The sequence below is a fragment of the Quercus lobata genome, chromosome 4 (genome assembly GCF_001633185.2).
Source record: "Quercus lobata isolate SW786 chromosome 4, ValleyOak3.0 Primary Assembly, whole genome shotgun sequence".
Taxonomy (NCBI): Eukaryota; Viridiplantae; Streptophyta; class Magnoliopsida; order Fagales; family Fagaceae; genus Quercus; species Quercus lobata.
The window spans coordinates 94,822,909-94,837,052 of NC_044907.1; the positions used below are offsets into that span (position 1 = coordinate 94,822,909).

The 14,144-nt window shown below is 34.8% G+C and overlaps 2 protein-coding genes across 2 annotated transcripts; both read right to left on the minus strand.

Moving 5' to 3' along the window:
- Positions 1-807: 807 nt before the first annotated feature.
- Positions 808-1,257, minus strand: LOC115986215. Its single transcript, XM_031109067.1, has one exon. The coding sequence runs from the start codon at positions 1,255-1,257 to the stop codon at positions 808-810; it is 450 nt and encodes a 149-aa protein (XP_030964927.1).
- Positions 1,258-4,785: 3,528 nt separating this feature from the next.
- On the minus strand, positions 4,786-8,546 carry LOC115987975 (NAC domain-containing protein 71-like). Its single transcript, XM_031111591.1, has 4 exons — positions 8,333-8,546; positions 7,949-8,232; positions 6,666-7,019; positions 4,786-5,321 (listed from the first exon to the last, which is right to left on the minus strand). The coding sequence occupies exons 1-4, from the start codon at positions 8,487-8,489 to the stop codon at positions 5,088-5,090; spliced, it is 1,029 nt and encodes a 342-aa protein (XP_030967451.1). The 5' UTR covers positions 8,490-8,546; the 3' UTR covers positions 4,786-5,087.
- Between the last annotated feature and the right edge of the window lie 5,598 nt (positions 8,547-14,144).

Here is a 14,144-nt window from a genome sequence, read left to right on the forward strand (position 1 = left end):
GCAGTTTGTGCTCCCTTAAGATGCCAAAAATGACTTCAAGGTCTTTCACGTGCTAGGACACCACTTTACTTTTTATTACCATATCATCTATGTAGACTTCAATAACCTTGCCTAGCTGTGGTTCGAACATTCTGGTCATCATCTTTTGGTAGGTTGACCTTGCATTCTTTAAACCGAAAGGCATCACCTTATAATGGTAATTTTCGACGGGTGTCATGAATGTCGTTTTCTCCTGATCTTCTAGAGCTAGTGGTATTTGATGATAACCCTGGAAGGCATCCAGGAAGCTCATTCGGGGGTGGCCTACAGTCGCATCTACCAATCGGTCTATTCGAGGCAACGGGAACGGGTCCTTCGGGCATGCCTTGTTTAAGTCTGTGAAATCTACGCAAACTCGCCATTTCACTGTCTTCTTTTTTCCACCACCGTATTTGCCAACTATTCGGGGTAAAAGACCTCTTTGATAGCCCCTGCCTTTTTCAGCTTCATCACTTCATCCCTAACAGCGTCGGCATGTTCTTTCGACGGGCGCCAGGTGGCTGCTTCTTTGGAATAGAGGATGGGTTAACGTTCAGGTAGTGACAAATGAGACTAAGGTCAACCTCCGGGGCATCGTAGGCATTCCATGCAAACACATCAACGTTCCTCCTCAAAAACCCTACCAGTTCCTCTTTTTCTTGAAGAGGTAATTCTGAGCCGACTTGGAAGAATCTTTCTGGATTATTGTCAACGGCAACCCTTTCTAAAACTTTCACATTTTATCTCCTCGGCTAGTTCGCTGACTTGTGCTACCGAGGTGGTTGATTGCTATAACCTCTTCACAGGAGCTAAGGACTCGGCATTAGACCGACGTGAGATGGCGGCCACTATGCATTGCCTAGCCATGGCTTGATCTCCACGAATTTCTTCCACTTGGCCCCCTGAATGGTATTTTAACTTTTGGTGAAGCGTAGAAGACACGGCTCTTAAGGCATGGAGCCAAGGTTTGGCTATTATGGCCGTGTAGGGTGAATAGGCATCGACCACAATAAAATCCACCTCCACCACCTCTAATCCGGTCTGTATGGGTAATCTGATCTGCCCTTTTGGTACGACAGTCTTCCCTTCGAAACTTATTAGAGGAGAGTCATAAGCCGTTAAGTCCTCAGGCCTTAAGTTCAGCCCCTTGTACAGATCAGGGTACATTACTTCCACTACACTGCTCGGATCTACTAGTACCCTCTTCACGTCGAAACCTCCAATCCTCAACGTAACCATAAAGTATCGTCGTGAGGTTGGATAGTTCCCCCCTTATTCTCCGAGAACCCCAATATTAATGAGTTTCCCTTTTTAGATCTTTTAGACTCCCTCTCACCATCCTCGGCAAGGAGCCGAGCCACAGATAGCACCCCAGAAGGAAAAGAGCCGGTTCTTCCTGGGGCGGCGAGGATGACGTGTATCGTCCCCGTGGGAGGTCTCAAAGATACATCTTTCCGAGGCTCTTGTACTGCTTGGCCCAGACGACCGCTAAAGGGGTGTAAAAAGTGACATAACTTTCCTTCTCGGACCAACTGATCCAAGTGATTCCATAGATTCCTGCAATCCTCGGTGGTATGCCCGTGGTCTTGATGATAATGACAATACAGGTTCTGGTTGCGCTTCGAGGGGTCTCCGGCCATTTTACTCGGCCATTTGAAGAAAGGCTCATTTTTTACTCTCTCCAGAACTTGTTGCACCGGCTTTCTGAATATGGCATTAACCGTTTGCATGTTGGTTTGTCCAGCCTGTCTCGAAAAATCCCTCCTCGGCTGGTTACTGTTATATCGTTCCGACTTTTAATCATTTCCTTTGGGGGGGATGATCTTCTCCTTTCCTCTCCCTTGTAGCTGGTCCTCTTCCACCCTTTTGTATTTGTCAATCCTGTCCATCAGTTGGCGAACGCTGGTGACGGGTTTACCAGTTAGAGATTTCCTTAAGCCATGCTCGGTGGGGAGACCACTTTTGAACGTGCTGATGGCGACGTCATCGTGGTTTTCGTCCATCTCGTTATACATCTCCCAATATCTGTCCGAATACGCCTTTAAGGTTTCCCCCTCATGCATAGACAGAGATAATAACGAACTTAGGGGTCGGGGGACTCTGCTGTTTGTAATAAAGCGAGAGCAAAAAGCCTGAGTGAGCTGCTTATAAGAATCTATGGAGTTCGTCTTCAAGCTATTGAATCATCTCATCGCCAGAGGTCCTAGGCTGGACGGAAAAACTTTGCACATCAGAGCCTCATTCTGGGAATGGATAGTCATTCTCTGGTTAAACTGGCTCACGTGCTCCACGGGGTCTGCTCGGCCGTCATAGATGGCAAACATAGGTTGATTGAAATGCCGAGGCAATTTAGCCCCCTCTATCCTGTGCGCGAAGGGTGATTTGGAGACCTGATACAGTGCCTTGTTCATGGCATCATTACCCAAACCCTTACCAGATGGACTCTTACATCTCTGTTCAGGGCGCGACTCCTTCTCGTAAGAAAAGGTTTCACTTGGGGGAGTTCTTGACCTCCGCCTGTAATTGGCATCCTCCTCCTCGTTGAAGGATGTATCTGAGCTGGAACGAGACTGCCTTCGCTGTGCACGACGTAACTTCCTTTTTAGGTCGTCTATCTCTCGCTGCATGGCCTAATAGTTGTTTCGCCTCTGGGATATGCGACTACCTACTTGAGAGTGGCTTTGGCTCATCTGAGTAGTATGTATGCTTCCCTCTCGGTTTCTTCCATTGCCTAGATTTAGCCCTGGGTCAGGAGGATTATTTTGCCGCTGAGGCCCAATAAGTTCTGTCTGCTGAGGGTCAGGTTGGCGTGGATTCTCTTGGTGTGGACCTGATCCTACCATGCTTAACCGTTGTACTTACTAACACTCAAGTTCTTCCCATAGACGGCGCCAATTGTAGGTGCACAATTTGGAGCCCAAACCCTTATTTTGTAAGTCTTAATCCAAAGAGCCCAACACAATGAATTTTTTTGTAGAGTATGGATCAAAGAACTAGGTTTTAATAAGTTAAACGGGGTATTGCATGGAACAAAGTAACACATAAACAAGAACAAAAGCCATTATATTGAAAAATCACACGATCTGATACGGTTAAAAACTTAATTTGCGTATACAGATCAATGCAGTGGGGTTCCTTTGCATGCTCCAGTACTCTTTCTTGTTTTTTCCCCTCCCCTTTCTTATGGGGGCTTCTACACATTATATAGGCTTTTTCTTATCATCTGGGCTTTACACTTGTCGATCATCCAAACCTCCACTTGAGCATCTGTCCCATCAGACACCTCTTTCAGTTCTTTGTGAGTTATGGTAGCCAAGGTAGCACTGTTCAGGGGTCTTCTCCACATTAATGCAGCCAGGAAAGTAGTTGTAGTGCATTCAATGTGATGGTGACAGCTTTTGCTTAGATATTTTGTGTTTCCTTCCTTTTCACGTATTTAGAGGATGGGCTTTAGTGGCTTGGATGCCCTTTCGCTCTGGATTTTCAGTGTCTGAGGAGAAATTCCTCCTTGGACCTGTTTTCTTTGTTTCCAGTGATATGTTTAACATGGATTGCTTAAGCCACGTAAACTCCTCGGATGGGCTGGTGTCCTCAGACGGGTCCAAGACCCAACCTGTTACTTTGGGCCATAGTCCCCACAAGAATCAAATATCATGGCTCGGGTACAAAATTTATCATAAATAAATGAAATTTCATTATTTTTTTAAAATGAGGTTTTCTTTTTCTTGGTTAAGGCTGGTTAAGTTGTAATCTAATTTTTAATTTTGTATTATATTAATTATAAAAAGTTATAACCTCAAATCAAGGAAAAATTAATTGTCATTGATAATTTGACACATTAATTACAACATTTTTTCCCCAAAACATTTTAAGATTTCAATTGAGTTGAGTTTCTATTGATCTAATATTGGAGACATTTTTGGTTAAGGTAAAAATGGTGAACAACCATTATTTTATTTTATTTTTTAAATTACTTATCGCATCACTACTTGTATAATATAAAAAATGACCACATTTTAGCTAACTAAACCCAAAATTTATCCACATTAGGCGAAACAAAGTTGTGTAAAAATACATAATTACTACACTAATTATATATGTAAATTTACATTGATACTATTTATTTTGCATTTAGCTTTTTATTATTTCTTTACGTATCCCGAAAATAAAGGAAGAGTAGATGGTAATTGTTGTGTATAAAGAAAAAGAAACAATTAAAAAATTCAAGAAATTAAAATTGATATTTTAGTATAAAATAAATTATCTGATATAAAATATTTTGAAAAGTGAGTATGTCAAATAGAAAAAAAGTAGATTTTTTGTGCAAAAATAGGCAGAAATTTTTGCACAAATTGAAGTGAATACTCTTATTATTATAAAATTTTGTAACCTCTTGTATACATGAATTTATATATAAGGGGATAGAGCCATATATTTATTAAAGCGGTCACAAGGTCCTTTTTTATACATCGGGGGCTTAGGCCTCAAGTTTTGGTCATTTTATAATGGGAATAGTGGCCTATAATCGCCTTCTAAGAGTGGCCTATGCTTGATCTAGATAAATTTTTTTGGGGGGAAATTTATATAATTTAGTAAAAATTGTTCCTTAATGTCAGAAAAATTTAAGTATTGCAAGAACTTTGGAGGATCGTGACCTTAGCACCGATTCTACTTTGCCTTAATAATAAATTTCAATTGTGTGTGAAAGAGAAAATAATGTTCATACAAAAAGGATACATGTATTTAATTCAGATGAACCGACACCATTACAAATTAGCCTTTTCATTTCTTTTCCAAAACTCACAAGATATTCCAACACCAATGTGTAATAGGGAAAAATGAAGAAAACAATAAGAAAAGGGAAAAGAAAAAAGAAAAGAAAAATACTCATATATATGCCTTCAGTCATCATTCTATAGTGTAGTACATGATATATCGATCCATATCATCTTCATGGTTGGCAAAATAATCCCCCATTTTTGGTTATTTTATCCGAACACAATATTCTACCTTTGTGTCAATGAATTTTAGTAATACAATATTTGCGGATGTCATATTAGTTAGTTTACTCACTCTTGCAAGGAAAGGGCAACAGGGTTGTCTAAAGAGGAACATAAAGAGAAAATTTCTTCTAATGTTCCATTCATACAATCCCGGATCTTGTCATATGACATGTATTCGTCGATGATTTCAGGTTTCACAGGCTTCGTCTCTGTTAAATTTATCTGTGGAAAATCTTCAAGTTCTAAAGGTGGGTAAGGAAGTTGATAATCCAAACTTGTGTAACTTTGTATCTGCATATCCTGTATTAATAAATAAATAGTATGAATAATAACCAACACAAATATACAAGTAAACATAAACACTATGAAGCAATCAGCTGTGTATAAAGGCTTGCATATATGTGTGTATATGAGAGAGAGAGAAAGAGAGAGTAAATACATACACTTTAGGTTCTTATATACATATAAGAACCTAAAGTATATGTATATATATACCAAACAAAGAGAACTATTCATTTTATACAAGGTCATTATTCTTTCCAATATATTATCAGCTATCAGATGATATTAGCGCACATCATGGCTTGACTCATGTGTGTCTGATCAATTTGTTAGTGACAACTAAGAAGTTTTTCCGGATAACTACAACTTACAAGGTCGTAGAGTAGGTAAGAGAACAGTTTCTCTTTTTGCTTTAGTTTTTTCCCAAAAACATAATCAAATAGGAAAATTGAAAAACTTGGAACTTCTTTTTGTTGGCTTATATGACTAAAATTTTAAATGATAAAAGTAAAAGACCAATGGAGCTTCTTTTCCAAAGCTTTTTTAAATGAATAGAATAGAAAAACTAAAAATTTTGAGAATGGGAAATATGTCAATCATTACTGAGACCCGGGAAAAGAAAGTCAGGCGGAGACATAGGTTTTAGAAATGTTTTGGGGTCACCATGAGGAAAACAGGGAAGAAAGATGTTTGAACTTTGAACGAAGTTTGAGTCAGTCAAAAGAAGTTATGGAAGATGGTGAAGAAAGTCATTGAAGTCAGTCTTAATAGATTTTGGAAGGAAGCTAGCTTTAGAAAAAGACAGCGAGTTCATTGCTTCCAACTTTTGTTACTTTAAGATCAAAAGAGAAACTCAAAGGGCTTGTCTTGTGGGCCAGTTCCAACTTGTACCATCGTTGGTGCATGCATGGATATGCTGCCATATGATGATTTATGAAAGAATGTAAAACTGTTGTTAAAAATCAAAAAGTGGTGTGAACATGAAGCCCTAGTGACAAAGCAGGAATAAAGCAGAATTTCGCTGGAAATGTAGTCTTAGCAAAGTATATAATCATACCTGAACAAAGGAAGTGGGTAAAAGCAGATTATTCTTATTATATATAATAATCATTAATATAGTTCGAGAATTAACCAGGTCCTAAAATTTTTTTTGACGGTAAGACTACCTAAAAATACCTCTTCCAAAGCTTATATAAGTTGGAATTTTGTGTATTTGACTACAACCTTTTTATAATAATCATTATGATGCACCACATATTAGAATTTAACTCATGCTAATTAACATCTCCTATGTATGTATATCTAATCTCATGCCATGTTAGAAACGAATTCTAATTAAGACCATATTTCTAATTGTTTTACCTGAATTAGATTTGAGGGGTAGTCCACACCAAGAGAATACAAATTAGCAGCACTATTTGCTTCATCTGAAGCAAATGGAGCTTGTAAATCATCAGCTATGCCAGTTTCAGCAGGTGTGCCTTGAGTGAGATCTGAAGAGGAAGTGTCTGATGGAAACTTAGAGTCTTGAATGAAATTCTCATCCTCTGCTTCTCTCCCTTGGAAAGTTTCAGGTCCACTTGTATCATTCCCCAATAATTGTTCATCCAAGGCTGAGACTGAATTACCATTCTCTAAATTATCAGTCTGTTCTTTTTCTTTGGCTTTGGGAATCTGTATTGTTTTCTTGAAAATGCGACATAATGCATAAGAGTCCTGAAATGCAAAATTACCATACACTGCTTAACCTTCCATGATTAAATCACATACCTAAGAAAAGAGTATAATACAAAGATCTAGAAAAGTGAGTTTGGAAAGAGAAGGGGAAAAAAAAAGAACTAGAAACAGATGGAAAGATAATAGTAAGTACAACTAAAGTCATATAACCAAAGACTCTTTCATCATGATGTTGATATAAGCTATAACTTTCAAAAGGAAAAGAAAATTTGACAAGGAAGAAAAAGAAGAACATATGAGATTTGCTTTATTTTATGTCTGATTGCATAAAGATATTCACATAACCAATGATAGCTCTTATAAACTTGACAAAATCTCACATGAAGAGTCCAATCTTAGGCTGTTCCTCATTTTACTGCAGCTACTGTAATAAAGAATTCGTTCACTGAACTCCATGCATCTATGATTTAACCTTTTCTTTTTTGGGGGCTGTAAATTTTAGGGTTTCTAGGGTTTCCTTCATTAACACTGTTTACAATCACCAAAAACTATCTACATCAATCAAAAAGTGTGCACGTTTCTCTAACACAAAAATGACATTCAAAAAACATATTATCCCTCCATTTATCATTTCCTAGAACATAAATCTCTCTAAACCCTAATGTTAATATATTTCGTTTATGTTTTAACTTTGAATAACGACTCATCTTTATCAAGGAATAGTTGAATTTCATCAAAAACTGCAGATCCAACTTTAGCACAGTGAATTTAGCACACCCCTCCCACCCCCCAACTTTTGGCACAGTTAACGAATAAAGGTCATATAATCAAATTGTTACATGTTGACATTGTCGAGTTTATATCAATTGAACATTTTCTTTTCTTTTTTTGTTTGAAAATTCAATTCAATATTCTAAAATTATTCATTTATATAAAATTTGTTGAACTAAGATGCAAGCACTACATACCTTCAAACTTGATGATGCAGAACTGCTACACATGGAGTCGATAAGGCGGTACTCATGCATCACCCAGTTAGTTCTGATGCCATGGGGAGCTCTACCTCTATAATACACCAAAGTCTTCTTCATGCCAACTGGGTGCTTATGAGAGTGCACTGGCCTGTCTTTACCAGTGGCTTTCCAGTAACCGGCTCGTGTTGCTCGGTTGGTTCTTGATCCATTAGGGTACTTTCTATCCCTTGGACTATAAAAATACCACTCCATATCTTTGCTTGGTAAAAATGATTTCTCTGTTAATTAATACAACAACAAATGAGCCTTAGTCCCAGAATACATTGATACAGTAGACAAAGAGAAAAGATTTCATATAGAAAAGAATTATTTATGTACCTGGTAAATCCCATGGTTCACATTTGTAGAGATCAACTTCTGGGATAATTTCAAGCTCAATCGTGCCGCCATTAATTTTTCGATGTAGATAGTAAGCAACAAGCTCCTCATCTGTTGGATGGAACCTAAAACCTGGAGGAAGACTCATGGGTGCCATTGCACACTGTTTGATTTGTGTGTGTGTGTGTGTGTGAGAGAGAGAGAGAGAGAGAGAGAGAGACCAAATTTGGAAAGAGAGAGCACAGAACATAAACTAAAATGGCTTGTACTATTGAACTATATAGGCCACAGTTAGGATCCAAGCCATGAAATTAATTGCCTGATCTTTGCAATTTATTACACCACTGCCATTCACCGTTACTTGTCAGATTCTGAAACCAATCCTTGTCTTTTCTAACACTCTTTTGTCCTTAACAACTTTGCTTTAAGTGATCAAATAGTATTAACAAGTTGCAGTAGATTCAGTAAATATTATGTAAAAGAATTGTGAGAAAAAAAGAAAAAAAAAAAAAAAGAGATCGATTGGGAATATCATATAAGATATAATAGTACTACTTTGGCAGCTTTAGGTGAGATTCTATGTGTAAGGTATTGTGTGAAACCTAGAGGGAGTATGAGAAGCTTCTGCTTTAATTTGTCTGCTCATAAACTAACAAAAAAACACAGGCCCTCTCAAAAGGCTGTGTAGGACACTCAAACCTTCCATACCCTACAACACGCAATACTAGGCCCTCCTACTTATTTTAATCACTCTTTCAAAATAATAATGTAGTAGTATACCATATGATATTTATTATCATATTGTATGTATTACTATATAGTTAAATATAACATTAAATATCATTCATGACGTCATGGTTTTTTTTGCTATTCCTTCCTTATATTCTTTGCAGAGGAACATGGTATAGAATCTTCTGTATTGGTATGTCATGTGCCATTGTGAACTGGTTTAACACAATAATATTATCTGCCTTATGCATGTTTAGAGAACACAAGAAAATTAAGTTAAAAGGAAAAATAAAGTACAATAGAAAATGATAGACAAAACCCAGTTGGATCCAAATTACTTGACAAGTTTGGATGTGTTGAAGCATGAAAATTAATGCACTTACAAACTTGTTCATCTCCTGTGTCCATTTTGTTGACAATGTTTTTGTGGCTAGCCTAGGGATTGCAGTTCAAATTTTCATTCTCCTAGTATCTTATGTTCCAAGTCCCAGCTCCAAAGATATTGTTTGGTAATATGGTAGGCCCTAATTATCATTAAGCATTTTTAAATTTGAACAAAGATATATAAATAGAGATTAGATATAGTGGAAATGACTTTACCACAGAAAAAAATAATGAATTTTTTTTTTTTTAGTAACATGTATGATTAGGGCATTTATATAAGGTGATCATAGTCCAATTACAATACATCAACATAAACTATATTGGTTCTGAATTTTTTTCCAGTTCAGCTGAGTTGCTTCATGTGTTAGAATAATAGTTATAAAATGATTAAATTTTATTACTCCCCTTAATTTAAATTTTTTGGGTGGATTATAGTAGTTAGCTTAACTGATAAAGTTTTTTGTTATTAAATAAAAGATTTATCACTCTATAATAATTGATCTTTATCATTAAGCAAGACATTATTTAGTTTTTGGTGTAAATAAAGTTCAATAAGTAGATACCATAGATTGAAATTCTATTGTATAAAAAAAAATTGATACATACTAAATTATTATGAAATATATATATCAGATCAAGCAATTTTGAATATAAATCTGTCTCAGTAATTATCTTCTCATTTAAGTTAAAACACTATATATTAAGTCTACCTTACACTAATAGAATGCTGAGTCCACATTGTTGGTTACAATGTTCAAAATTCATCCCACCACCATTAACAAGTGGTGCAGTAGGGTTGTGACACTTGTTAAGTGATAGTGTTAGTTTATAAAAGTGACCGGTGATCACACCACATCATTGTTAAGTGATAGTGTTAGTTTGTAAAAGTGACCGGTTCACAATGATGTGGTGTGATCACCGGTCACTTATGTAATAACTCTTACTTGGTAGATAATGTTGCTTCATCAACATTTCAGTAGAAATATATATTTAACATTAGGTCAGTTATTAAATAAAGAGTTGTCTTTAGGATTACTATTATCTTTTAACATAGAGATGTGTCTCTTATCAAAGGATATTGAAGGAGTTTAAATGTTGGGATTCTTCATTCAATTTTTATTTTGAATTATTCTCTCTATTTTTATGTTAGTGATTCCCACCTTAATAGGATTACCATTCATGCTATTGGGACCAACAAATAGACACGAGAAAAACGTGAAAAACGTAGAGAGCAATTTATTAGAATTTGGTATATAGCCTTAAACAAGGACAAGTGCCAACCAAGTAGTTATTAGAGGTTTCAAGCAGTGCTTGGAAGCACAACAAGTGGTATCGAGGCATAAGGAGTGCCATGCAAAAAGAGTAACTATCGATAACCGTCAAAAACCTCAAATATAAATAGATGACTCAATTTAAGAAGAGCACAACTCTCCACTCACAAAAGGACTTGTATTGAGAATTATCTCTTGCAATTTTATTTCCTTTTTAGTTGGTAGGATCTTTGTAAGGTGTTCATACAAGTATAATACTTGTAGTTTATTAGTTTCTTACTCTTTGATTACATTCTAGTTCCTTTGAATTTGCATTAACTTTTTACATCAACAAGTTCCTTTGAATTTCCTATTAGATCTTTAGGTATCCATAACCGACCTTTGTTTATACATCAACAAGTTCACATATCAAAAGGAGAAATGTTAGTCCTAAGTTGAAAGGTATTTTAGGTAATCGTTGTACAGATCAGAAGGAACAAGATAAATAAATGCAGGAAAGATTATAAATAATTATGATATCTTAACAATCAAACAAAAATTAAAGGAAACATCCACTACGTTTTTTTATTTCAAAAGAGGTTTATTATAATATTTTTGCGAAATAATATAAAAACGTGTTATACTTTTTGTAATATATACGATTACTCATAACTTGCTTTTTTCCATGACGGTTGGCATACGTATTGAAGACACATGCAGTAGAATGTTTCAAGTATGAATATTGGAATAATTCATTCTACGTTCACATGATTCGATTAGCTACAGGGGACCGATCATCATTTCCAAAAAGTGAATGATTCTCTATGTTCCAAAATATATCCATTTTAAATTAGATTGATCTTTGAATACTCAATCAAAATTGATTATAAAATTTTGATTATTTTATCCAATACCGCGTTCAGCATAGGCAAGAAAAAGAGGAATAATAAAAAAAATATAAATTTGCCTGTGACTACATCTGTCTTGTATAGAATGGACCAAAAAGAAAAAAATCAAATCCAAATTAGTTTAAAAAATCAAATCCAAATTAAGCCTTTGTTTGCCACTACTGTGCAAAGGAGCACTTGTGTCTCTCACAAACTTCCAAACCATCATCTTTATTTGACCATTCAAAAGAAACCTCACAGTATATATAAATCTTTAACGAGGTGTTTGACATATCATAAAACTTGATCAGTAAAGAATAAAGTAATTAAGATAAAATGAACCTAGATGACTTTAGACAAGCTCAATATAAAAATTTTAAAAAAAAATATTCAATACAATTTAGAACTAATTTTTTACTTTTGGTTAAATTATCAATTTAGTTCTTTAATTATTGGACAAAATTTTAATTCATTCCCTCAACTATTAATGGTATCAATTTAGGTTCTCAACTTTTAAAATTAAGTCAATATCCTTGTAACTATCAAACTATATAAAAATAAATAAATAAAAGATCAATGTCATTATTATCGTTATCGTTAGGTATTCTTTCCATATAACATATGCTTTATTTCTTCATAATTAATATTAATCGTGTTAAAATTCAAACAAAATTGAAATTGACTTGATTTTGAAAGTTAATGACCTAAATTAACATAATTTTTTATATATATTTAGATGATGAAATTCACTCAATTGATAGTTAAGGGACCACATTGAACTTTAGCCCAATGTTAGTGGACCAAGTTAATATTATGACCTTTATTTTAAACACCCTTCCTAAGTTGTTCAACTAGACTAATCTTAACATTTATATAAGAAAGTAGATTAAGTGCCTTCAATTTTCATTTAGACAAATTTTGACATAAACCTTTGCTTAAAAAAGAAAAGAAAAGAAAAGATAGTTGTAGATTACATAACCATGCCTTTCTAATCGGATCGTGGGCATTCAATCAAAGACATAACGTATCAGAAAAATGAGTAAATGGGGCCAAGAATGATAGAATTTTATTCTGTTCTATATTTTCGTCCCCAAAGAAAAAAGCACACTTTATCATTCAACAGTTGATGGCTTGAAGATGGGCCCATCAATCTACTTGGCTCACTGTCACAGCCTCCTTTTTCTTTTTTCCTTGCCATGCCATCCAAATTCCCCAGTTACTTTTTCTTTACTGTTTCTTTTCTTTTCTTTTCTTTTTTTGTTTTGGTTGCTATTTAGTTTCCTTTGCCTTTTCTTAAAATATCATTTTTTTGATTTGGGTAAAGACATACTAACCTTTAATGATTACTATACAAAATCTTTGACTGGTTTTCTCTCTCTCTCTCTCTCTCTCTCTCTCTCATGATATGTTATACTATGTAGTGTACAACATTTGCTACTGTTTTCTAGAACAACATTAATTGATGGAATGTATAATGATTGATTAGTCTTACATTAACAACTTTAGCAGCTGTTTGCTGATGAAACTATGACATGTGTTTAGAACTAGGGATTATATAGATTAGAATCTCTCTATAAATTAACAAAATAGTCGTATATAAAATTCATTGGATAGCTGTACTTTCTGGTGCTAGGTGTTATGGGAGCCCCCATTTATCAAGAAGTGACCTTGCAATCCCTTTTTATAAATGATTTCCCTCTAATAGATTCCTTAGATTGAGTGCTTTTTTTTTTTAACTATTCCAGAATAATGTATGAAAATTTTAAATAATTAAAGGAGTTTATCCATTTTAATTTGTATAGCTATCTTTAAATTTTTTAAATAAATTACTGTATCAACTTTATTACTTTGAACACAAAATAAAAATAATTATAAAAATTTATTTATTGTTGATAATGTGGTACCAATCACATTACCTATGTCAATTTGTAAACTATTTTTAATCAAATTGGTAGTATTTTTAACATTTTTTCAAAAAAAATTTCCTCAAAATTTGAACTTCCCTTTTCACCCATTTAAGGATATCTTATAAGAAGATCGTTATGTATATTTTGTTTTCATCAAATGAGTCATTTACAAACTACCATTTCTATCTATTTAAGATAAAGGCAACAGCATATTCAACAGTAGCTCAGCCACATTCTATGACCTTTACTGCGTGTCTTTGGCTTGCTTTATAGTTTTTACACCTCAAACATGAGAGGAGTTAAGTTGTGCAAGACCAATTACATATAGAGATGGAAAGAGAGTGATCATCAAAGAGTTTTGTTCGGAGGATCTTTTGCCGAAAGACTCTTTTATCCCTTTTTATCATGCATCTTTTTTCCCAACCGTCCTGGACAATTTTCATTTCCTAAGAACAACATTCTCATCCTTATGTGAAACCCTGAAGGGAAGAGCTTTTGATTTGCATAAAGAGATTCCAAACTCATTCATTTCGCCAATCAAATGACAAATCACATACATACTCTCCTAAAAAAAAGCAAACTTGATTCTAAGCTCTAATTAGTAGTACGTAGTACCTACATTATATGAACCTCATTGAGCTAGACTAACTTTTGT